The sequence below is a fragment of the Lissotriton helveticus genome, chromosome 10 (genome assembly GCF_964261635.1).
Source record: "Lissotriton helveticus chromosome 10, aLisHel1.1, whole genome shotgun sequence".
Classification (NCBI taxonomy): domain Eukaryota; kingdom Metazoa; phylum Chordata; class Amphibia; order Caudata; family Salamandridae; genus Lissotriton; species Lissotriton helveticus.
The window spans coordinates 219050414-219076269 of NC_136071.1; the positions used below are offsets into that span (position 1 = coordinate 219050414).

At 42.3% G+C, this 25856-nt stretch overlaps 1 protein-coding gene across 1 annotated transcript in view; it reads left to right on the top strand.

The window, feature by feature from the left end:
- The window catches only part of LOC144786174 (voltage-dependent T-type calcium channel subunit alpha-1H-like), a 1055750-nt gene that overhangs the window by 962723 nt on the left and 67171 nt on the right, over positions 1 to 25856 (top strand). Inside the window, exon 29 of the mRNA XM_078665169.1 lies at positions 21644 to 21765. Coding sequence (XP_078521295.1) covers positions 21644 to 21765 — 122 coding nt within the window. The remainder of the gene's footprint in view (positions 1 to 21643; positions 21766 to 25856) is intronic.

Genomic DNA, 25856 nt, shown 5'->3' on the forward strand with positions numbered 1-25856 from the left:
ATAAATACATATTTTAGTGCTGAGCAAACTTATAAATCTCTAGGTAAAATCCTAAAAATAGATCTTATCAAACAGATCTTCACAATTTCCTAGTACACTTAGAAATTTAACAAGAACACTTGATACAAAATAAAGCAAAATACGGTGCATTTCAGACACGAAAACAGCATGTGTTAAGTATTTTGGGTACATAAATAAGAAGGGTTGTGGAAAAAGTGTGAACAGTGCCAAACCAAGTAACTCACAACATAACGTTAATTGCTATAATATACATAAAAAACCAATGTGTAATTAGCTTTGTAAGGCTTTGGCCTTGAGTGTTATAACCAGAGCACGGCCACAAATACCTTCTAAATATAAAACCAACATTTTTAATATAAAATATCTATTTTGATAAAAAAACAAAAGCACCAAAAGTAATACGTGGCATTTATACATCCAATAAGTGACCTGTTATGCTTGACATTTGCAAGTTATTAAGGTTGGCAAAATATTTATATTTGATGTCAAGTAACTAGGGGATTATTTAGGATATGGTGGGTGGGTCATGATACAGTTGAGGTGGCGAGGTCACTTGCACCAGCATGCCCTGTGGCAGCCCATCTGTCAGATTCTGAGGTTGCTGCTCTGGCATGCATCTTTGCCAAAAGTGCTAGCTCAACCAAACAGGAGCACTTACAGCTAAAATGTATGCTGGATATTGTGGTGGTCTGCCTGGCATGTGTTTTAACATTTCAAAATAAAAAAACATAAAGTAGGGAGGTTAGTTCCAGAAATATATATGCCAATGTCCCTTAGCACTGGGAGCTTTTGAGCTGTGCTTTAGGAATATAGTTTTCATTTCCTGTTTACATTTGAAATTCACACTCCAAATTCATTTTATAGTGCCCAGCAGATTGTGTGACATCAGACAGTCTAGTAACTAAATCAGAACAGGGGTGACTCCTCTGTTGAAGCGGAGGAGCATCACTACACTTAAATAAGCCCTGAAGATGAAAAAAATAAATGGGAATTGATTACCATTTTATTTTTCATCCTCCCATCCAGAATGGAGGGTCAGGGCAGGGGCGGGTTGCTGGTGAATGGTAGCAGCAGGGATGAGGGTGGGCTGATTGTGCACTTTTCAAAGCATGCATGTCCCTTTGGCTGGCCGTCTTGCGATGGCCATCCACACATGCGCACTTTGAAACCTTACTTAGAGTAAGTGCAGTTCTCCAGGGTGCTTGGGAGTGGCGAGTGAGGTTGCTCCCTCCAATCAGGGCACTGCTCTCACAGCATGAGAACAGTGCCAAGATTGGTGCCCACACTGCATTCAGTTTCTGAGAAGAGCTCTGAAGTGGAGGATGGAGGACGTTGGTTCAGGTAAGTTTTTTTACTATGATAATTTGTGGGCACGCTCCCCCTCCTGCCCCCCTCCCCCCATAGCTGACAGCTACCACTGAAACACAAGAATACTTCCTTTTCTTGAGAGATTATATAAATACGCTCTCATTCATTAATTCGTTTATAGTTTCTCACTTGGCAACAATAAACATGTACCCATCTTAGACAACACTTTGCGGCAGGTAAATATGGGACTTTATTCTTCTTACAAGTCAGGTTTAAGGTGTTATAAATCCACTGTGTTATAGATACATCATTGTAGTGATCAATGCATTGTGTTCCATATCAAAGTGCATACCCTTGAGCGATAAGTGGTGGAAAGCCCTTGAATTCTCGGAGAACGTTTGATGATACAGTCCTAAAACTTTTGCAGCACAGTGTTTCTGTTGCATTTAAAACAATCATGTTGGAAATTACCATCTTTTGCAGTTTGTTTGTATTTGTTAGCCATAGAACTCTGTACACGTTGCCCCTGCTAACCAGTCCTAAAGTGCTTGTGCCCCCCCCCCTTTAAACATGATGAAACTGGTACACCCCTGAATTGGCATATTTAACCTACCAGAAGTCCCTAGTATATGGTACAAAGTGGACCCAGGGCCTGTAATTTAAATGTCACTAGTGTGCCGCAGCAGACATTGTGCCACCCACTGAAGTGACACCACCAACCCAACCACATGCCTTCCATTGAAGCCTGGCAGAGCTGTATTTAAACAGCCAAATATCCATTCAAAATAAATTAATTTGACAGGCCTAACTTTCTTCTTAAATACTAATTAATCACCCCTAAGATTCGCCTTATTGCCCACAAAGGCAAAGTACCTGGCATTTATAAGTAGGATATGTAAAATTTGAAGGTTCCTAATGTTCTTACAGTGAACTAGCCTGAAAGCTACGTTAACTGTAGCAAAGCTAGCTGCTTCCATAGAGAGCCACCAGCATATATTAATGTACCTTATTATGCTACTTTAGAGGGAGAAACAGCTAGATAAATGTTTCAAAAACTCTTTTAATTCAATGTAATGGTAAAGTAAATTTTATTTAACCATTAAGAAAAAGGTTTTTAGAAAAATTACCCTCTCCCTGCCTAAAGCCTCCAAAAGCCTTTCTGTAAATATTCCAGTTGTCACCTGGCCACTTATGCTCCCCTTTAATGAGGCATGATTTGATACCTGGGCAGACACAAAGGGGCCTGGGTGTCAGAAGAAGTTCCTTGACTTGAAAGAACGCCCACCCTGTCACAGGCAGGTGTAGGTCATGCCTGGGCCTTCCTCTCTCTAGTCCTGCTAGTCAGGGTGGCACCAATCCCTGTGGGGGCAGGAGCTGCCCCAGAACTTGTTTAGAGTGCCCACAAGTCAGGGGTTGCCCAGTTCCATAGCCACACCTCTGGGTGGGCACAAGAACCTCTGACAGGGGAATAAAGGTTCTGCCATATTGGATTTACGGAGAGAGGGCAATGTGAGATAGGTTCGAGTAAAACCCACAGAAAGTGCTGCACAAATGGGTAGGGTCAACCATGGGATCTCTAATTCTGATGGTGAGGGAGTTGCCAGGAGTTTTTCCCATCCATAGTCTGGCACTGGACATAAATGTGGCATCTCCAGTATCCTACTCAGAACGCTGCTGGACCTGAAAAAGACTCAGTAGATGACTGTTCTGGTGTCTGAAGAGCTGGGTAGACTGAACCTACTTTTCTAGTACCCAGGACCCCAGAAGTGACTCTAAGTGTCAGAAGGCCAACCTCATGTTTGGGCTACAGGGACACAACAAGATTCAAGTGGACTTTTTCCTACATCCCCATGTGACCAATTCCAACTGGACCTGCCCTGGACTCTGCTGCTGGCCTCTGCTGGAGTGAGTCATGACCCGCAAGTGCTGTAACCAAGGTCCTGGCCCCCTTATTTTGCTTAAAGTGTATTGCTTCCTGTCTGACCCTAAAATCTGGGGCTTAGAAACTTTTTGCCAATGTTTTACCTAGAGAACCATCAGGAGACGGGGACCAACCTGCCCAACCTATCTGATGAGGGTGCATTGCAGCTGGGCCCAACTTAACTCTAGCCCCCGCTATGTTCTCCTCTTGACACCATAATCTGTCAATGCCAATCCCTCTTTGGGACCAGCCTGCAGCCTTGCAGGAAACCCAAGCTCCGGAACTGTTTCTATCCCTTACATAGACAGCTTCATCAGTGCTGCCGTCAACGGGGGTTCCCATCGATGCCGGAGACCTCTGGGCCCAAATAAGTTGAGGTTTTCCCTCTCTGAGCCTTTTCCGCCAGAACCAATGACTTCACCAAAAATCCATCCCAATGTTGGATTCTATTGATGTCGAGACCCATTCCTTGACTCCAGCCTACTTGCTAATGCTGCTGAAGGCTTACAAAGCGCATATAATTTCTGAGTGCAAAGGTATTTTTGACCGGGACGAACCTGTTCTTTGTATCTGCCCCATGTACCATCAATCAATCAATCAATCAAAACATTTATAGAGCGAGCTACTCACCCGTGAGGGTCTCAAGGCGCTGGAAAGGGGGGGGGGGTGCTGCTACTGCTCAAAAAGCTAGGTCTTGAGGCGTTTCCTGAAGGTGAGATGGTCCTGGGTCGTTTGTAGCTGTGCGGGGAGGGAGTTCCATGTTTCGGCTGCCAGGTAGGAGAACGATCTTCCTCCGGTGGTGGTTCTGCGAATCCATGGGACGGTGGCGAGGGCAAGGCTGGCGGAGCGGAGCTGGCGGGTGGGAATGTAGAACGAGAGGCGGTTGTTGAGGTATTCGAGGCCCATGTCGTGGAGCGCTTTGTGTGCGTGGGTGAGGAGCCTGAATGTGATCCTCTTGTTGACGGGGAGCCAGTGCAGGTTTCTGAGGTGGGCGGATATGCGGCAGTGGCGACGGATGTTGAGGATGAGTCGTGCGGAGGCGTTCTGTATGCGTTGTAGTCTTTTCTGAAGTTTGGCGGTGGTTCCGGCGTATAGGGCGCTTCAGTAGTCCAGTCAGCTGGTGACAAGTGCCTGGGTGACCGTCTTTCTGGTTTCGGTGGGGATCCACCGGAAGATCTTTCGGAGCATACGCAGGGTGTTGAAACATGATGACGAGACGGCGTTGACTTGCTTGGTCATTGTGAGCGAGGAGTCCAGGATGAATCCCAGGTGGCGTGCGTGGTCCGAGGGTGTCGGTGCAGAGCCCAGTGCTGATGGCCACCAGGAGTCGTCCCAGGCGGATGGGGATTGTCCGAGGATGAGGACCTCCGTCTTGTCTGAGTTCAGCTTCAGGCCAGCCATCGAGGTCAGCCTTAAATTCTAGCCTTGTCCCAGTCTAGCACAGCCATATGGCCGCGGTATGTGATTAACGCTTTTTGGCATCATTTTTGTGGCAAAATGTAAAAATGTACAGAAGGTGTTTATTTAGCTGTCATCCTTACGTGAGACATTCTAAGGGAGCTCAACCAGGGGAGCATTACGTTTCTTTGCTGCACAAGTCAAAAAATAAACGAAGCTATAGTTAACCAGTAGACACTAGTGAGGAGTCTGAGAAGCCACGGAGGAGGGCATAGGACTTCTATAGCTTTGAAAGTTCTACTTTCTTCAGTAGAGAGAGCATGTACCACGCTCTCTCTGTTTTCTTGGTAATGTGTTCCTTGACAATAAGATTGATGTCTAGGATGAATCCATTCACAGCATCAGTTGCTTCACAAACTGACTTGGAACAACAAATCATTATGGTCACATTTGTGACTGTGCCCAAAAATATTCTAAAACAAAATTGCCAAAAACACTGCAGCTAGTAGTTTTACAGGGCATTTCATCTCATAAAGTGGATGCGAAATTCGAAGTGTGCAGCCAGCAGCTTGCAAATATTGCTGAGCTTGCCATCAGCTACACGGTATTAGTAAGAGACAGGCTCCTTATTCAGTTATTGTCAAGGCCCAGAAATGACCACGAATATCAGTAGAATTCACATGAAAGAATATTTTGGAGGAAGCACAACATTTTGAATTGTCCACTCTACATTGCCTGAGTCTCTGACACTTAATAAATACTAATTACAGCATGCGTGCACTATTATGATACCTCTACATTATTAATTTAAGGAAATCAGTTAATAAAGGTTAAAGGGTGCAGAACCAGTTAGTGTCATAAAATGTAGAGACAAGAGAATTTCGTACAAGCTCTAAATGATTATATAATCTAGCCAATCAGCATAGAAAGAAGATTGCCTGCAGTCTTCTAGAGTAAAGATTCCAGACACCTGCAAAACTGCATTACTTCCATGCCAGAAGGCTACGTTTAGTTCAATCCCTCCATTATGCCAAAAACAATATAAAAGGCATGACATAAGACCAACAGGGATTGAGGGTTCTCTACCATAGAAAATAGTGGATTTCTGACTGAATATAAAAGACTCATGGTCCCTATTTAGAGTTGACAAATATGGTGGATGTCTCATCCACCATATTACCAGTGCTATTGTGACCATAATGCATTTGTACTCGGCGGGTGGGACATTCAACATGTTTAGGGCAAAGTACGATGCCCACAATACTCTAAATAAGGCTCCAAGGGGTAGATGTATCAACATACCCTTTTGCGATTTCTAAATTGCGATTTTTAAGGAATCGCTATTTAGAAATCCCAAAATGGGATGTATGTAGAAATTCGCTATTTTTTTGCGATTTCTTATTCTTTCTTATTTGCGAAGTCGCAATTTGCGAATACGCAATTAAGGAATAATTTCCCATTCATTCCTATGGGCCAGGAGGCCCATAGTAATGATTGTGAAATAATTCTCAATTTGCGAATCGCAATTTGCTAATCGCAAATTGAGAATAATTTCAAGGGTGCAGGGGTGTCTCAAGAACACCCTGCTGCACCCCTTAAATTTACATGTGTGTGCATATGGCATGTATGTGCGTCACATGCCACCTTCACAAATGCCAAATTGTGCATTTTTAAAAGGATTTGCAAATAACCACCAACTACAAGTTGGTGGTAATTTGCGATTTCTTAACCTAAATTCGCAATTCCAAAATGCTACATACATAGCATTTAAGGAATCGCATAATTGCGATTCCTTAAATGCTTAAGAAAAATAAGGAATCGCAAATTTTTGCGATTCCTTATTTTGCGATTATTTGTTACATGTCAAAACATACAAAAAGACCATTTGCGATTCGCAAACGCCAGAATTCTGCAAATTCCGGCCTTTGCGAATCGCAAACGGCTTGATACATCTACCCCCAAGTATATTGAGTTGAGCTGCATTGTGTTACATTATGTGCAGTGAAGGTAATGATATGCCTCCCATTTGCAGAGTGATGCATACATCATATATGTTGCTTCTTTGCACTAGGGTATGTCAGACACACAACACAAACTCAGGGGATGGGGCACTACTGTATTATAATGCAATAGACAGTTTGGGGGGTCGAATTGGAATATGAAATTCAGTTATTTTGATATTGAGACACACATTGTTCCATAATAGTGTGGCATGTGCTGAAACTGCTCATCCACCAATTCTTTCAAAGATGTAATTTTTTTTATAAATGAAAAAGCAAACGATGAATGCAGGTTACTGCCAGTCCCATTCTGCACAAATCGGTCTGTTTTCCTTTTGAGGAAACAACTGAAAACATCTCTTCCCTTTAAATGTACGTTTGTTACTAATTATGAAACATAAACAACAGTCACGAACTGTGCCATTTCCATGTTACACTTTTAGTCACCTTTCGTTATAAGTCAGTTGCCATCATTATACATGCTGTCCAGATGACCATTTGTTAGCAATAAACCTAATATTCAACTTCAAGAGGGAATATTCCAAAGCAGTATACTCTAAAGTTCTTGAGTAACAACTTAACAAGCTCCAAAAACCTCAGGTGAATGCTTTCAGACAGTTCTACCAATCTGTGAAAAACTATAGGGCCATATAAAAGCCTGCCTGCCCCTCCGAAAGGTCTTAAACACTTTCCAGATACCTAACTCCTGAAAGGAAAGCACTACTTTAAAAAGTTCAAATGCCATCAGCAAGGCAGCATCTACACCTTTATGACAACACACCAGCCCTCCAAGCACTTTATTAGCTACCTATAAGCAGACTCTTCTCCTTCAAGGCACTCTTCATTGCACTGAAGTCCATCTACAGTAAGAGGTCAACCACCATTCAAGTGAAACTGCAAAGACGTTGCCAGACTAGAACCCCCCCTTTAGAGTGAAACACCTGCTGACTACTAGGAGTTGCGCATAAGTGGACCTCAGGCCTGTGCTTCAATAGAACTCCCTTTTAGGTACAGCTAGCAAAATGATGGAACTTTTTCCCGGCAAAAAAAAGAAAGTTCCAAGACCGCTTGAAATTCTGAAAAATTGTAAAAATGTGATTCTTCCTATAACAGATGGTGAAGAATTAAAACACCAAGGGCCAGATGTAGGTCATCAAATAACGGTCGGTAACGGCCGAATTCGGGCATTACCGACCGGTATTTGGTGATTGAGATGTAGGGGCCATTATTTTACAGAATCGGTAAATTTACTGAATCATTAAATTTACTGATTCTGTAAAATACCGAATCGGTAATTTTACCGATTCGGTAAATCCATATGTAGGGGACACTCCTAAGAGTGCCACAGGCCCTTAAGAGTCGGTATTTTACCACCCAATCCTATTGGGTGGTAAAATACCGAATTCAGGTGTGCATGCACACCTGTGCAATGTGACACACAGACATGCCCTTAGGGCATGTATGTGTGCCACATGTCACACATGCCTGTACTTTGGGTGCTAGAGGGTGTCAAAGTGACACCCCCTGAACCCTTGCAGGATTCGGTATTTTCCGATTCGGTAAATACCGAATCGGTATTGCCCATTGATTCCTATGGGCTTCAAGGCCCATAGAAATCAATGGGCAATACCGAATCGGTATTTACCGATTCGGTAAATACCAAATGTTACCGATTCGGTAATTCAAAAACAAAAATTACCTACATCGCCCTCCTTCAAATTTAACGATTCATAAATACCGAATCGGTAAAATTTGGTATTTATGAGTCGGTAAATTGAAGTTACCTACATCTGGCCCCAAGAGAGGAAACCACCCCATAGCAAGGAGAGTGTGGGTAACACAAGATAAATTGTCATACTGACCAACATACCAAAACCAAAACCCACAAGGATAGCAAGAATTGCCATGTGCTCTTTCACTCTGCTACACACAAATGTGCTGAAATATGATTGCAGCAAAATGAATAGAGCAACCACTGCCCGTTATATACAGCACTAAGGACACCAAACAATTCCTATATGGGCCGTTATTTCTTACACCTCTCCTTCCTCTTCAATCAACTAAAACCCAGTGCAAAAAGACATTTTGCATGGGTACAGTACAACTAAAGTCATTACGCACAACACCAAAACGCATCCGCGAAAGAACACGGTACAAATCCACAACTTTTCAACCAAGCTTAACATATGGTGTAATGTGTGACCATCAACCAAAAACACTTTGGCAACTCATCAGAGGCATAAAGTGCATATAAAAGCTACACTGAATTGCCCCCCACTGGGTACCCAAAAAATCACTTGCCAGCTGAATTTCCTCCACCCTAGGGATAGTATCTTAGAGGAAATTCACCTAAAGGATTCAACATATTTTGAATTTATTTCAGAAACTGGAGGATTGTCAGTTCCAACTTCCTTCCAAACTCTAAACAAGCACTGGGAATGCATTAGGTTTGGTTTTTGAACACACTATCAATCCAGACCAAAAATCCATTTACGTTAATGACTGCCAGAGATAAAAGCCACAAATTATCTTCTTATCTAAGACACTGTAATATTATTCCGCTGTCATGTGTGTGCCCCTAAAAGGTCAAGCTCAGGCAACTGGATAATTAAAAAAAAATGATCACAACTTTGTGGAGGGCATGCACTTTTTTGTAGAAGCACACAACTTCAAATAATCAACTCGTACTCCTGGTGGGAGCCACATGTTCAGGGGCGGAGCCACTCTCCTTGTGATACATAATTGTCTGGCGACAGCTGCCCGGGCCTGTCATGCTGACCCGTAATGAGGCAGTGTAGGATCCACAAGCTTCATAAATGATTAATAAAAGTTAGTGCTATGAAGGTGCCAGGAACCAGAAAATTAGTGCATATGCAATCAAATAAGTGTATTAACAACTGGCAGTCATGTGCGCCGGACAGTTGCCATCTTCTCACACCCTCCTACAAGCACCAGTGCACACGTGCATGTGCTCTCAGCAGCTTCCGCCCGCCACGCGCGCGAGGCATCCGTCTCTCCTCAGAGCCGACTCCGGGCTCTTATGTGCTTCAGCGACAAATGGGCCATAATGAAATATCCAAGCAAGAGTGATTGCTGCGTGTTTGTAATGAACACTTAATGATCCCGTGTTTTATTGGACGGGGACGTTTGTTTATGCAGTTTGCATTCATTAGGATATTAAACCTGGGCAAAAAAATAAAATTGCTCACTTTATTCTGGTTAAGCACCTCTTGTGGGAAAATGTGCCTTGCAAAATAAAGATAACGAACACGAGGCATGGAGTAATTGAGGGAACATATTGCACTGCAGTAAAGAAAAGCCGCTGGCGAGGGTAAGGCCAGCAGGGTCCTTGAAATGGAGCTCGGGGTAACACACATGTTCCTTATTGCATGTGCTTCATTGTTGCTTGTTATCTGGCTCTCTTAGCACTATACTCGTTTAGGTCTGAAGCGCACGTACCAGTATATTTTCAACCGGATGCAGTAAATACCACCCAACTCAAAATTCTGACCCCTATACACAAACATGTGTAAAACACCAACTCCCTCATAATCAGGAGTTATGACGGCACTTAAGTGCTTTTTTAAGGGCTATAACCGTGGAAAGTTGGCAGATCTAAAAAAGATGGTGTTCCGGATCCTTGGAGCATAGACCACACTACATCTATCATTACCTAAATGTCTCCCCTAGTGCCTGTGCATGAAGAAAATTGATTATGATTAGATTAAAAATCGAAGCTATGCCATTCTCTTTGTGGAGGGGACTTAGGAAGGAGAGTAGAAAAGACTGCGCTGGGCTATTCACCTTTTAAAGAGATGTGGAACATGAGCCAAGAAGCAAACAGTAGCTAGTCCTCCTTGAGTAAGAGACCTTTTGGGGTACAAATAGTTTAAAACCACAACTAGTTATCCTATGCCAATGCAATTGACAATATTGAAATATAGGATATTTAGGGTTCGCTTAAGATATGGCCCGTTGGTCGGAGCCTTTAGGGCTGCATCGTAATGGGCCGGGCAGTTTACTCTCCGACTGCCTCATTATGTTGGAGGTGGTCAGAAAGTAAACATGCCGGTCTTTCCGGCTGGCTTCTGACGGGCTAGGAGAGCCCGTCCACCAGTTGGAAGCCAGCAAGTAATCTCAAGGGCAGTTCTTTCCGCCCCTGAGATTACAATCCCGGTTTCCCACATGGATACCATGTTGGAAAGCGTGTTTGGGTGCACACAGCAGGGCCCCCTTTGGTTCACGGCCTCTGGTTGGAGGCCAAAGGGGCCCCCAGTCATCCCTACACCTTATGGCAGGCACCTTGAGGTGCCTGCCACGGGGTGCAGGGATGAACCGCACCTCCCATTTTACTATGGGAGCATGCATTACGGCCAGTTTACGGCCGTAATGCATGCTTCCTTAATGAAATATAAGAATGCGACCGAACAGTGTTCAGTCGCATCCTAATGAGGCGGTCGGGACCGCCGACCTGGTGTCAGTCGGTACCATGACCGATGTCGGGCAGAGGTGATCCCACCCGACATCATAATAACTCTTTAAGTTTCATATTGAAAGTCAAATATCAGTTACTAAACAAAGTCTTGAAAGAACTTCAACAGGCAACTAAAACCAGATGTGTTTGAAGACAAGAAAATTATAAAGCTGAAAATATTAGGAACAAACGAGACGCAAATAAAACTAGTGAGATATTTTGAAAAAGGCAGATATTAAATTAACAAAGTAACCAAAGAAAATCTATTTAACCACAGAATCAAGTGGCAGTAGTTCTTTGGAATAAAGAATAGAAACAGAAGCAGAAATTAAGGGCCTTTGTCATCAGGATGGAGCAGACTCTGATCCCATTAGTTCAGGATAAGGAAGACTGCCTAAAGTGAAAAAACCCAGTGAAAAGTTTGATAGTAAATGAAGGGACATTACTCGAAGGAGGAGATATGATAATTGTATTATTGTTAGAAAATCATCTAATCTCCTAGTATCTAAAATTGTAAGTATGCTTGCTTTGTAAGGCAGAAGTAAATGGGTGAAATGTAATGAAATCATACAATACAAAGGTCTTAATCTCCAACCAAATTATGCGATCTATTACTACCTTCCACCGCCCTAATTGGCACATAGCGCTTATTCCTAGTGAGCTAGGGTTGTGCTTCATAAACAAGATTAAATGCAAAATTTCATATGTATCAGTTTTACAAAATGTGATACAAAAGGGATACGTTTTGTACCTTAAATGCTTGAAACTACACTTGATTTGGTTACATGTTTTGGAGTTTTCACATGTTTTTGTTCAAAAAAGAAAAACATTTTTGTTAGTTTGTGAAATTGTAGGGGTGCCTGAGAGAGTTTTAAAAGCAGAGTCAATTTTTAATTCCTTGTTATAACTATATTTTGAGCCTTTACGTGCAGAGAGCCTTAGCGAAAGTTAGCTTACAAACAGTAACCTTTTCGAGGAGTACACAAATTTCACAAAAAGTGACCACTAAGTCATATGTGTATTTTGCGGAAGTAAATCCTGAGCATTTGCCTGTTGACAAAGGCTGTGCATTTACTCCTATAAATGCAACTATTAGCTGTGTTTCAACTATCCCAAAACGTATCCAAATTAATAGGAATCCTTCTTCTCATATTAGAAATAATTAGATCAAATCTTTGATAAATACACTACAAAATAATTGGTTTGATGCGCACCTGAGAACCCTTTTACCTAATCATGCCCTGTAATACAGCAGTTTTGCACACAGCTGATTATACACAAGACTCTCAGATGTCTAATCACTGCTGGCATCGCGTCCTTCCTTCTTGGAAACCATTTTCGTTTACTTGGTAGCCATTTACAGCAATTGATACCTCTCTTTGTTTTTATAATAAAGCTACAGGGCGTTTCCTTTAAAAAAAAAGATACAACTGCACATGCCAGGATTAAGAGCATGGAGTCTACTTCTCAACAGCTTGTATAGCAGGATTCCACATGAAGAAGAGATTGAGGCAGTTCAGTTGTAGTCACTGATAAGAGAGTTAATGGACAATTGTTTAACTACTTATCCAGTGGAGCACAAGAACAGCTTTAATAGCTTGTTTTTATACAATATTAGTAGAATCATATGATGTGACATGTATCACTTCTTATGCAAATAGTTCCATGACTCGTTTTAAAGAAATGCTTATTCTGTCCAATGAGAGATCGTTAAGTGGTATCTAAAAATTTATTCCACTTTTGTTGTAAGGTCAGGAACACTTGTTGAATGGGTGAGATGGGTATCTGCAAAACCTTATGCTGACAATCATCTCACCCTGAAGCCCCTTACAATGCATAATCTCTTCCCTCCAATGCCTCTTTGATACTATACGTAATTTTGTTTCCTTCCTTTATGTAATTTCTCCTTCACCCTCTGCAAATTTGTTAAACTTCCCTGTAATTCTTGCTGTCATTTCGTTTCTTTTTTAATCAATGTAACTCTTACATTGCCCTTCCGCCCATACCTGTTCCATGGTTTGCTATGTACTAGCCCATTACTATTAGCGCACTGTGGCTTAACATAAGCCCCCGCAGCCCCTGTGGTGTGTGTGTGTGTGTGTGGGGGGGGGGAGGGGGTCGAGCTCCACAGGGCCCCCTCAGCAAAAGTGGTAGGAGGTGGTCCGGGGATTGGTGGCCCCCTCCATGTACTTGGCAGGGGGCCCCTCAAGTTTCGTTACACCACTGTTAGCGCACCTTTTCCATGTTCACTATTGCTAATTCTTTCAGTTGATTATTCTTAATGATGTTACTCTCCGTTTTATGCATTGTTTCTGTCACTCCCACGCCCATGTTTTGATTACACAAACTGTTGTATTGTGATATAACAACAATTTTCTGCCTGGTTCATGCTTAGTAAAATTGTATAAATGCAAAAGCGCACAACAAATTATGCTCAAATATTGGATTAGTATTGTTCATCTCGTTATTAGCTGTACAATATTTCAATGTTTGGTAAAAGGTATACCTTTTATGTATGCCAGAGATCCCTTAGAAGGAAATTGATTGAAGCAGATTTGACCCATATAAAACTGAACGTAAGCATTAGAGAATAGGTACCTATCAAACCTTAAATACCTCTAAGTCTACAGACACATATTGAAACGTTATACTATTTGAGAATTTGGTCAGATAGCAAACACTTGAACAATGAGCCCTAGAGGTGTAGGGTGGCAAATTATTAAGTATAGCTAAAGAGAAGATGGATCGGCTGCATTTTGAGAAATTGATTTCTCCTAGGTAAACGAATGTAACAATCAGTCCTTTGATGTTTATAAATAGCTATAATGAGCCAGTTTAAGAAATGTTCTTGTTATTAAGACACAGTTGAGGTTGTTAGAAGAGCATTCTAGAATGATTTTAGGCCTGGGCGTGAAATTCCACTCCACTCTCGGAGATTGCAGAGTTTTTCCCACTCAGCAAACTGTGCACTGTGTGGAGTTCCGAAAAACTCTGCAGAGTGGAGTTTGTTCCCCGCTTGCGCCTGCCAACATTAAGTTGGCGAGTGCCAGCGAGGAAAATCTTACTCCAGACCACCTCCTGGCGAGATTTCTCAAATCGAGCGGTTGCGGATGGTCGCTACCTCTTGCGTTGAGAAACCTTCAAGTAGAACATCTACTTGAGAAGCAGAAAGAAGCATCGTCCTCTTGCACTGCACATGGTGCCATTCACACTGATTTTACAGCTCAGGAAAAATACGCGTCGCTAAAAATCTGCCTAAACGGCACAATGTAATGCACTCCACCACTTGCGGAACTCCACATAGCGCTGCAAAGTTTTTACGTGGAACTTTGTGCACTCAGCCAAGGCAAACATTATTTGAGGATTCAAGGGCTGTGCACCAAACTTGTTTTTTTTTAGAAACAAACTTCAAAAGTGGGAGTTTGGTATTGAAAACATACAAATAATGATTCCCACACCCTGGAGTTTTCTCTCAGGGTGTAGGTTGCATTTTTCTTTTTTTCTAACTGATATTACCAGGTTTTTTCAGGACCTAATGGACAGAAAAAATCATAAGCCCATCCGTTTAAATAGGGCAGGCGGTCTGATGTCCTTACTCTGACAGCACCCCTTTTGTCAGGACATTTGAGGTGGAGTACCCTGTCCGCCAAACTCTAAATCACCCTCCATGTCTTGTCACAGTGAATTGACATCTGCTCCAAGTGTGTGGTTATTAGTATACTAGTATAATACAGTAAGTTAGCAAATCACTTATGGGCATTGCTGACTTCATAAGAAATAGAAGAATAGTAAACAGATAGATACTACTAGGAGACAGCACACCTTTCCCTTTAATTAGGATCTCTGTCATTTAGAAGTGTGTCTTCCTCTATAAGTATAGCAAGAAGTGGACTGGCCATGGCTTTTTTACAACCAGGCATAGAGATAAATGTATTTTGTTTTATCCATTTCCAAGATCAGTGTGCTTAAGGGACATTTACTTAAATCTATATTTATTGTTCTTGCTGCGATGTGGAATATATGGAGTATGTGGATTATGTATCTTCTTTAGGTTGTTGATATACTTTCATACCTTTTGGTAATATTGATACCTGTTAGTCGGTTTTAAAAGAAGAAGATGAAGTTATGCTGCGTAATATCTTGGGTGTTTCTCTTCACTTGTTCCACCTTATTGTGGGCCAATAGTTAGCTTACAAGTGCAGGATCAAGCACATGAAAATTGCATCAGGTGGTACTATTTGCTTATTTTGTGGAAGGCAATCAGGCCACAAAGAGTATCTGAATACCGTTTTTCTTAGGGTTAGTGCAACTGAATGTAAAAATACGTTAAGATTAAGTCTGAATGAAACCAACAGAACATATGTTTGGAGATCTGAAAGAGAAGAATCTGGCCCTTTGTTTGCTTGCAGAATTGTTACAGTCAGCAGAGACTGTTACTTTTAATCTTCCATGGTTTTTTTTTATTCACTGTGGTAACAGAATGGTCTGTGGGGGAAGGCGAACAATGCTCTTAATTTACAAAAGGAGTCCAGGGGCCCTAATATAGATATGGCGCACTGTCCCACACTACATTGTTCTGCACACTTAGGTCTGTGTGAGGCGCACAGTGAGAGAGTGCCGCTTGTCACATCAAATGTTTGAATATGTTTGAACATTCATGAAAAACAGCGAAGCAATTTGAAGCTGACAACTTGTCTTTCACTGTGCAGGTGGCAATGTAGCCTGCACCTGAAATGGTGGTTTGGGTCGCCCTGAAGATGGGTGCAGTGAGCAAATGCCCCCGCTTTCAGTTGGATGTCTGGGTGGGTTCAGGAACGCTTTTTCCCCCTCTAAGGGGTTCCATCCGGAGGCACACTGTCTGTGGGTGACGGCAGTGTGGGACAGTCAGCGTGCCTCCTGAAAGTCTTTTGCTTCTCTGCCCACATCTGTAATATGAAGAAGGTGCACAGCAAAGTAATGCCTTATTTGCATAAGGCAAGCACATTGTAAATGAATGAATGTCCACATGAAATCATACAAGCACATATGTAGTTCCAATACGATCTGCATTACAAAATGGCTGTGCAAGATTCTGTGGCTCTTTCTTTAATACCAAAGTGCTCCACCACACAGAATGTGTGCATATATAGACATTGTGACCCCAGGGCACTCAATGTACCACCGCCCAAAGATAGAATGGTCTATGCTGGATTGTGGATACTCAGTGTACCATCAGGAGAGGCAAGACTAGACTTATGCAATTGCTGTATTTGACTAGTATGTATTGCTTTAGGTAGAAGAGACATGTCTTGCCTTTGCGTTTTGTAGGGGGCAATTCGTTAACCCGACAGAATAAAACTGACTTGTCAATGATCTTTCAAAGACATAAACACAGACTGTAGAAACGCTTAAATAAAGCAACATAAAACTTTTCACAGGTTTGTGCCAACAGAGAGGTTGCCATCACTAAGGACCCATAACGTGGTAGTATATGTAGTCCTTGCATCTTTCATTTTATTTTCCAGTACTCATTTAGCATTAATATAACAATTTTCAGTGTGGTTTTCCCCGTTCAATTAAACAGTACTGTTTTGACATTATGACTTTCATTAAAGCTCTTCAGAGGAAAATAACCTTGCTTTGGGGTTCTCACAGATGTGTGTCTTTAGCATGGGTGGCTTCAGTGAGGCCCCATAGCTTTATGGTAGTGAAGTCCCTGCATCATTTAGTTAATTTTTAATCTTTATTTAGCACTAAAATAATGTTCAGTTTTCAATTACGCAATCTGCTTTCATTTAAACAGAGCTGTTCAATGTTCATTATAGTAAACTCATGACATCATGGCATTTCTCTTTCAATAAAGCCTTTCAGAGGAGCATAACCTTTGTAGTTGGCGCATATTATCATTCTTTGAAAAAGGGAGAGGAAGAAGGAGCAGACACTGTAACCAGAGATGAACATGTTTTGCTGCTTGTTCTAAGATTTTGTCTGGTATTTGCAAATCAGAAGAGGGCAGGATTTAAGTTAAAAGTTCCGAAAGAGGAAAAATGATAAAACACCTTCCATGAACGGAAAACCTACTTTTGGTAAGAAGGATTTAATTCAGTAGAACTTCCGTCATCTGAAAACATACCAATAATAAAAAATGTGGGTTTGTTTTCAAACACCTTTTAAAGGAAGTGCAAGGTGTTCAGTTTTTTCACCTGTTTGATGGCTGATATAAATTTACTTGGGGCACTCAATTTACAGCCCAGTACACAAATGCTCAAATTACCAAAAATGCTGTTACAGCTGCTTCATTTGCCAAGCGTCATGAATAAAAAGTGATCCATAGCCCTTACAGATAGCCATTACAAAAAAGGATGACACGCTGTAAGAGTTAGGATATAAAGATGTTCTCTCATCTTCTACATTAGGTATAACTGTTATTCACCTGTTATCAATTTTTCAAATTTAAGGTGAACGGATTTGTAAATACGTATCATGTGCATCCTGGCGTACAGTTCCAGAACATTGTTGCCTAATTATCATCTGGCAAAATAAAAATTAAAAGGCTCAATTTAGAATTTGGTGGAGGGAGTAAAGGCAGTCAGGGTGTCGGAGATTATGTCTGTCACTCTGACCTTACTCTGTCAGAGTTTCCCTGCTGACCAGTCGATTAACTATGGATTTGTATCAACTGGCATCTCAGTGGTTAATACAAAGCCATTGATAAGTTTGTGGAGTGTCTACCATTGGTGATGGATGCTTACACTAGCAGTGGGCAGTAAATTCCGCTCCTCTGGTGGAGTTTTGTCACTAGTTTGGAGTTCGTCAAAAACACTCCGCTAACTGCCGGCGGAGTGGAGTTCAGTTTACCAATGCCTCCTTGGTGGTCTGCCTTCATCTTTTAAGATGGCTTCATTACAGGAGTCGTGTTGAGGGCGGGCCTGCAGGCAGGGCCAAAAGATCCTTTCTCCTGTTGTTATTGCTACTACCTATGACAGGAGGGAAGGGCCTCCAATCCAGCAGTTTCTTGCTGCTGGCAGAGTAGCTCTTGACAGCCTTTAACCACATGGGAAAGAAGAGGGGCAAAGGGCAGGAATATGGTGGAACACCCCTTCGACAGGGGCCTGCTGGTGAGTGAGTCCGTTAAAAGTCAGCGACAAGCACTGCATCTGCCTAGATACAAAGAGTGTGTGGTGGAGTACTCAGAGCCTCCAGTTACCAATCCGTCTCATATACTCTTGCCGGCCTTTAGGCTTAGAGGTCTGTACAACACAACACTGTTAAGAGAGGGAAAAAATCCTTATGCCTCTTCGTTAAAGCCCAGTTTGCCCCACCTGTTTACATTCACACATAAGAACACCTCAAAAATCAGGTTTAATGGTTTCGAACATAGGCCTTACCTCTGGTCTCCTTGGAAAGCATCACAAAAAATCGGAATTCCTTTGCATTCATCTAACTGGCTTCAGAACGAGGAGTCAAGACCACAAAGGGTGAAGTCTGCTGTCTGCCCCATCTTTGTGGCCGCCAACTTTCAAGATGGATTTCTTTTTTCCCGCAATGAAATGCTTCATTGTGTTGTAAGTGAAATTGCACTTTAATTTATCATCACTGCCCGTCGATGTGCTCATTTAAAATCGCACCAAGGGCATTGTTTGTTTTTTCCTTGATGTCTGCTAACTCAATGTATTTCTTGGAATGCTCTGAAGCTAGAGAGAGTATGTATGAAGAGAAGTTTCCCATTCTTTCATTTTTCTTGTTCCACACACTGCCAGTTTCCAGGGTCTGATCGACAACCCTCTGCCCGTACCTCCTCCCAACCCACAGCAAGTTAAGGGACTACCTTGGTCAAAATTCACAGGCTCCCAGATGCCTCCAATAAATGGCTTCTCTGTCACCCAAGAATACACTCTATTTTTTGTGAGGTGAACCCGGAGAGGAGGGCAAGTTGCAACTATAACCTTATGGAAGAAATGACAACCATAAAGGTCGCCTAGAAACCCTCACCCAGCTCTTGTACATATCTGATACAGTTTTACTACGACATTCTCTCGTATTTTGTAAGGAATGAACCAAACAGCCTAAGCATACTGTTTCTAATCATTCCTGTTTCTTTAGGTAGAATATGTTTGCTGTTTCCTGTATACCTAAGCGGTGTTCTTTGTATAGCGCTCCCTTTCTGTAAAAGTTGTTGGCGCTGCCTCTGGGATGGTGGATACCAGGTACCACCACTAGTGTGAATGTTGTCATATTACCACCGGCCATTTGATCGTTTTTTCCCCCTAATCTGAGTGAGTACATAATTGGTACAGGGCTTAGACCAGGGTAGCATGTGCTCTCGCCCCTGGTTGTGTGGGATGGGTGGAATCGCAACCATGGAAGCACTATAACTGGTGCAAGTTATAGCATAAGCCAGTCCACGAGCTGCTGGCACAACAGCCAGCACCTGACGAGAGGCCATGTTCTGGCAACAAGCTGCTCCAGTGTTTCCATAACAATAAGTTGTTGGCTCAGGCCATCTGGCATTAAATAAGGGAAGGAAATCGGCACACAGTCCGCAACAGCCATTAGCCAAGCATTTTGGCAAAAGGAAGGGAACTGTTTAAAGCAAATGTAGTTTCTGAGGCTATTCCTCAATGTCACAGAGCAACCAGCAGTTACACACGGTGGATCGGGGTGGGCAGAACTCCGCAGAATTCTGCAGGGTTAACCTCTACAAGTTCCACCCACCCCTAACTTACACCAAACTTTTAAAAGCTTTATATCTTTTATAAACAAACACCCAAAGCAGGAGCTTGGTTTGTAAAATGTAGAACTAAAGACACCACACCATTGAAGTTTTCTTCCATGGTGTTCCATGGAAGTTTTCCTTCATGGTGTTGGGGTCATTGTTTTATTTTTACTATCCCTCACTGCCAGTTTTTACCTGGTGGTGATGGGTGACAAAAAAAAACGATTCAACCCCCCCCCCCCACATACACACACTAAATTGGATTCCTTACCTCTAACTGCCCTTGTGCCAGCAGACCGTCAGAAGAAGATGTCAGTGACAGAGCCTGAGTAGGCTCCATCAGCGATACACTATTGGTTGGCCCAGCACTAAATCAAGGTGTGGACTAAGATTTTGAAAGTCAGGATACTCCATTACAAAGGTGACGGAGTACTCTCTCTGCTAAACTGTAAATCAGGCCTATAGTATCCTAAATATTCTTGAAAATATTGCCAGGCTAGAGGAAATCCAGGACCCAATGGAGTGACATTAATGAAAGGAAATCTACACCTGATGGAGCAATAGTTTTATAAATAATATTTTCGCAACAATATTTATCTTAGACAATATTTTTGATATTGATATTCTGGCATACAGCCAATGCTGTCAGGACTGCACGTCAAAATTCACAAAGTTTTATACCACCAGTCTATTATTGATTAGAAATCAGGGACGATAGTTGAATTTAGGTTTTTCTTCCATTTAAATCTATTGGTGACTTCAAAATCCCATATTTTGATGACATGGGATTTGTTGAATTGCACTCTTTATGATAAGCAGCCTGGAGAAATATATAGGTTGAAGGATGTGATTTAGATCAGCGGGCTCCAATTTGTCAGTCATAAGAGCTACTTATCTTTAAAGAAAATCATCCACGAGCTACTAGTATTATTAGAGTTGGAACAGTGACCACATAAAGCAAGATTACATTAGTTGCCACAATGTGTGTGATTGCCAGCAGGGATCACCTCAGTGCATCAATCACTGTTGCAAGATTCATTTTTCAAATATGCTTTGTCAGTATGAAATGTGTTATGTCTCCTCATGGGTAATGTATAACAGCCATAGCTGCTATGACCAAGGAACCAAGATAATAATATTAGTAAGAAGTCTCCACAAAACTGCATGATTTATCACTCAAGTAACTTTAAATGTATTTCGAAAACTCAAACCATTTTTCTCCACACGCAAGCTATTTTTGTCCTAAACACACACTTTTCAATTTTTTGATACCCATATCAATGCAATCAGGCAAAATATTCTAATTAAGTAGGCTGGGCTGCACATAGGGGAGCTACATCCAAGAAGCTACAGGTCTACTGATAGCTCACAGGCCCCTCATTGGAGAAGCCTGATTTAGATATTCAGGTTACCCGAGGGGTCCACAGTACAAGATGACAACACAACTCAGCTATAGGGCGGTTCTGGCACTACTGGACACTAGCAGGTGACAGAGGAACTGTATATGGCAATATCTCTGACCAAGAAAAATGGTGAAATCAGAAATTCTACTCAAGCACAAATAAGGCACAAAAAGGCCAAAAGAAAGCTAAGGATACATTTCCAGATCAAGTATGTTTTTGTGTAAAATAAGAAAAAAACTATACTATTTGACCCTCAACATCATTATTTGCCATCAGATTCTATAAGTCTAATGTTCCTGTGTTTCTAATCCATTGGCTATCAGCCTTAATGTCTCTATTACTCTATTGCTGTAAGAAGTGATGAAAGTCCCTCCATGACAACTGCTCTTCTCAAATTTTGTTACTTATGTTTGCTTTTTACAGTGTGCAACGATGAGAACCCGTGTGAAGGTCTGAGCCGACATGCAACTTTCGAAAACTTTGGGATGGCCTTCCTCACACTCTTTAGGGTCTCTACAGGTGACAACTGGAATGGAATCATGAAGGTATGATCATTTATAAAGCTGAAGGAAAGGGAGGAGATTAATGCAGCTCTTTCTCTGGCACACATATGAGGTTGTAGTGGGGAGGTACTTGTCGGAGGGATGGGCGGAAACAGAAGAGAGGAGGCCGTATGGAAGCAATAACGAGGTAATGTTTATTAACTTTACTTTACTTTGTGAAGTTGTTGAGCGCAGACGGATCATCCCCAAGGGGATCTCTCGGCGCTATGGGAGAAGATATGGAGGGCACAACTGTCTAGAACAACCATGTCCTTAAGACTTTCTTAAACCTGGGTAGCTCGCTGCAGGCCCTTATGTTTACTGGCAGTTTATACCAGTTTCTCGGGCCAGGTGACAGAAGGCTCTACCGCCCTTTCTTACCCTCTGTATCTTCTGAGTACACAGAAGGTTGGCATTACTAGATCTTAATTGTCGTGCCGGTTGATACCACCAGAGTTTATTTCTGAGATACTCATGTCCTTTCCCCTGTAATGATTTGAGAACAACACAGAGCATCTTAAAGATAGCTCGTTTCTTCACCGGGAGCCAGTGTAACTGGTTCAACAAAGGGGCCGATGCAGTCCGTGCCGGCTTGTTTAGGGCGAGGAGGGCTGCAGTTTTCTGCACTACCTGTAGATGCGTTAGTAGGTCCTCCCTGGCACCGACCAGCCGACTCACCAAGAGTGACTAGACAAGGGTTTTCCTCGCTGACAAAGGGATCCAGGAAAAATTTTTCCTGAGCATCCTCATTGTGCCAAAACACGTGCCGGACACTGTCTTGACCTGTTCCTCCATAGATAATTCATCATCTATCCTAACACCCAGATTCTTGGCCCATTTCCTGGGTAAAGGGGCCTCGCCCAGCTCGGGTGGCCACCACTCAGGGGCCCAAATTGTCTCAGCCTTTCCGAAAAGCAGAATTTCTGTTTTTGAGGAATTAAGTTGTAAGAAATTCCTCCTCATCCAGACGGCGATACTGGACATGCAGCTTCTAAATTTCCGTTGGGTTGACATAATATCTTCCTCAATGGGGACAATTAGCTGCGTGTCGTCGGCATAGGAGATAGTCTCAAACCCATGGCCTCTGATGATATCTGCCAGGGGTGTCACATAGGCATTGAACAGGGTCGGGCTCAGTACTGAGCCCTGCGGGACACCCCTATTCACACCTACTGTTGCAGGGATTTCTGCTCATATACAGAACTGTGCATAGAGACCTAGAACCTCAGTGAATTAGGGTGTACCAAAACTCACCTTAGTATCCAAAATCTCCTACCAGACTAGCATTGGTTCTTACAAATTCCCAATGTTTAGACAACCCAGAACATGGACTTAGAACACCTCAGGTAACGTGGAACACATGGACAATCTTTCATTATACCAACATATCAATCCAGAACGAGGAGCCAATGAAGACACGTGCACGTTTGAAATGTTTATTTCTAATGCAGTGTTCTCAAACGCAGTATCTTAGCTAATACAAGCAAACATATTATAAGAAACAAAGTAATCAGCATAGTTACTAGTCCATAGAATACAAAAGGAGAAAGCATGTTAAAATGCTAGAGGGAAGAAGGCTAAATAACACCTAAATCTTACCCTCCCTTGATAGTGTATTATATTATATCTAAAGAAGGTCTCTTTGGGTTTTAGCAGGGCGGCCCCATACCTTTGATCCTAGTGGTAAGGGATCACATCATCTTCCTCCAGCTCTCTGCATGTGAAGCATCATCAAGTGTGTTTGTGTGCTCTGTGCAGTGCTGTATTAAAACGCACCTAAAGCCAGAGTTGGCCGCAGCTGCATGTATGTTATGTCTAGAACGTGCGAAGATCAGATCTCACAACAACCACTGTGTTGAAATAACCTTGAAGGCCTCGGCACTCACTGTACAGACATAGTTTACCAAGCAAAGCTGATATTATAGCAAAACATATTATTCTCGTGTGAAGCAAAATATTCTACTAGGCTCAAAGCTCTAATAACAATATGTGCCGGGTGCAGAAGCAGCAGAAAGGTAAAATGGCGTTTAAACTCCTAAGAAGCTCATGCTAACTTAACACAGTGCGAAGGCAAAGCACATCTATATGACACCCTCCCTTGATCCAAGCACGGATAAGATAAGATAAGATAAGATAAGATAAGATAAGATAAGATAAGCGGCAAATTTATGGAAAGCAGAGTTCAAGAACGATAGTCAGTTCAAATTCGCCCAAGTGAAAAAATAAACATTTTTCACCCAAAAACAAAAATCTCATAAGCAAGAAAGTTCAGTTATTGGCTTCAGCAAAGTCAATAGGCCTGGGGCAGAGAAAATTGTCAAATGGCAGAAAAAATAATAATAAAAAAAGAAATTTCAATGTCCAATAAATGGTGATGACAGACTTCATCCTAACATTGAATATGCAAAATATGCAGCAACAGCTTCCAATAGGAAGTCACTGTTCTCATCCGAAAATAGCTCAGCCACCCAATTTAACAGCGGGAAAGAACATACATGCTCTTCAATTACCGGAGCCTCTAGCACCATCAGAGGGCAATTCGGTGGGTTCTCAATGAAGCAGTGTGCCAAGAAATCTTGCACCGCTGCAAATATATTCGCATATTATGCATTCCATGCATCGCTGCAAAGGCCATAATCCCTCCGTCAGAACAAAGCAATTCATGAGCAGCTAAGGGGCTCATGATCTGGTTATAATCCACATCAGGAGACACCGTATTGCAGAGACACAAATCCAGGGCCCAGTCGAATTTGCAGCTGAGGCAATGAAAGACAGGCTGGACACATGTAAAATAGGAAAATCGGAACGACAATCCATAAGCTGCACTTAAGGTGGCAAGTGGCAGCGTTCCATAGTACTCAAGCATTCTGTTGCGAAACAGTACCAGTCGTGACAGCTCGTCTTGGAACACAGGACGTGCATCCATTTCGAATAAAGCAAAACAGCAAAAGAACGCCTGCAGCTAGTGCCAGTAGAACGCGAAATCCACCAAATAGGCTGGAAAAGATCGAATGAAAGAAAGCAGGAAAGACCCCAAATATACTTTGAAATGAAGTCACAAGGCCGCTGCTAAACCACTTTAAAAAAGTGTGCCAGCCCAGTTGTGGAGGATGCATTAAAGATTGTGTGAATTAGTTCACCGAAATGCAATGGCAAGTCAGTATTTAATAAAGCATGCACCTCCGTGCGGGTGTTAGCTATGTGAAGGACAAATGTTTCACGAGCAGATGTGAGGGCAACTTCTTTTTGGGACAATAGAGCTCTTATGCGACTCATCTTATTGAACTCTGCTTTCAAGGTCGGAATCTTGGGCCAGATGGAAACATCGAGTTTCCCATGCATGGGTGGATACATTACATTCTTACAGCAAACCACACGCTAACTGACGGTAACGACATAAGCAATTCCTTTTATTAACCCACAGCATTCCTCGTTGTTTAATAGTAAATAACTCCCATTTGCCAGTAATGTGAATGCGGGAACGATAGCAGGCACGGGGGTACCTTTCAAAACACAGGCTAAATTGGGCTCGTCTGTGATACAAATGACCCCAACTACTGAATGCTCTGTGTACGTCACGATAAAAAGCTCTAGATCCATTAACAAAAAGTTCTTTAGGTGTTACAATTGTAAAATTCAGTTCAGTTCATTCCTAGGGACTGTTCTGCACCATTTTTGTTGTTTCCTAATGGGTTGGCACTCAAGATGGAAGTTATCCTTCACTTCTTCCTGGGTAGCTCAGCAAGGGAAGAAGGGAGAAAAAACAAAAGAAAGGAACAATGAGCCTGTGTGCTCTTTCTGACATGATTGACTACCACCACACCACTGTGACAAGCATCGCAGGCTGGACCTTGAAAAGGGGAGGAGCTTTGTTTTACATAATGCAAATAAGGGATACAGGTGACAAATGTTCAGGCTTCTCTCCATCCCATGATCTCAAGAGACGTAACCACAAACCAATACCCGATGTGCCCGCCTTCCCCTCTCCAAGTCACATACCTCTTACTGCCACAACTCTCCTGAGTTGTGGCGGCTCTTGTGCGTCTTCGGGGACTCACCAGTCCTCACACCACTTCTCTGGAGGTTCTGGATCT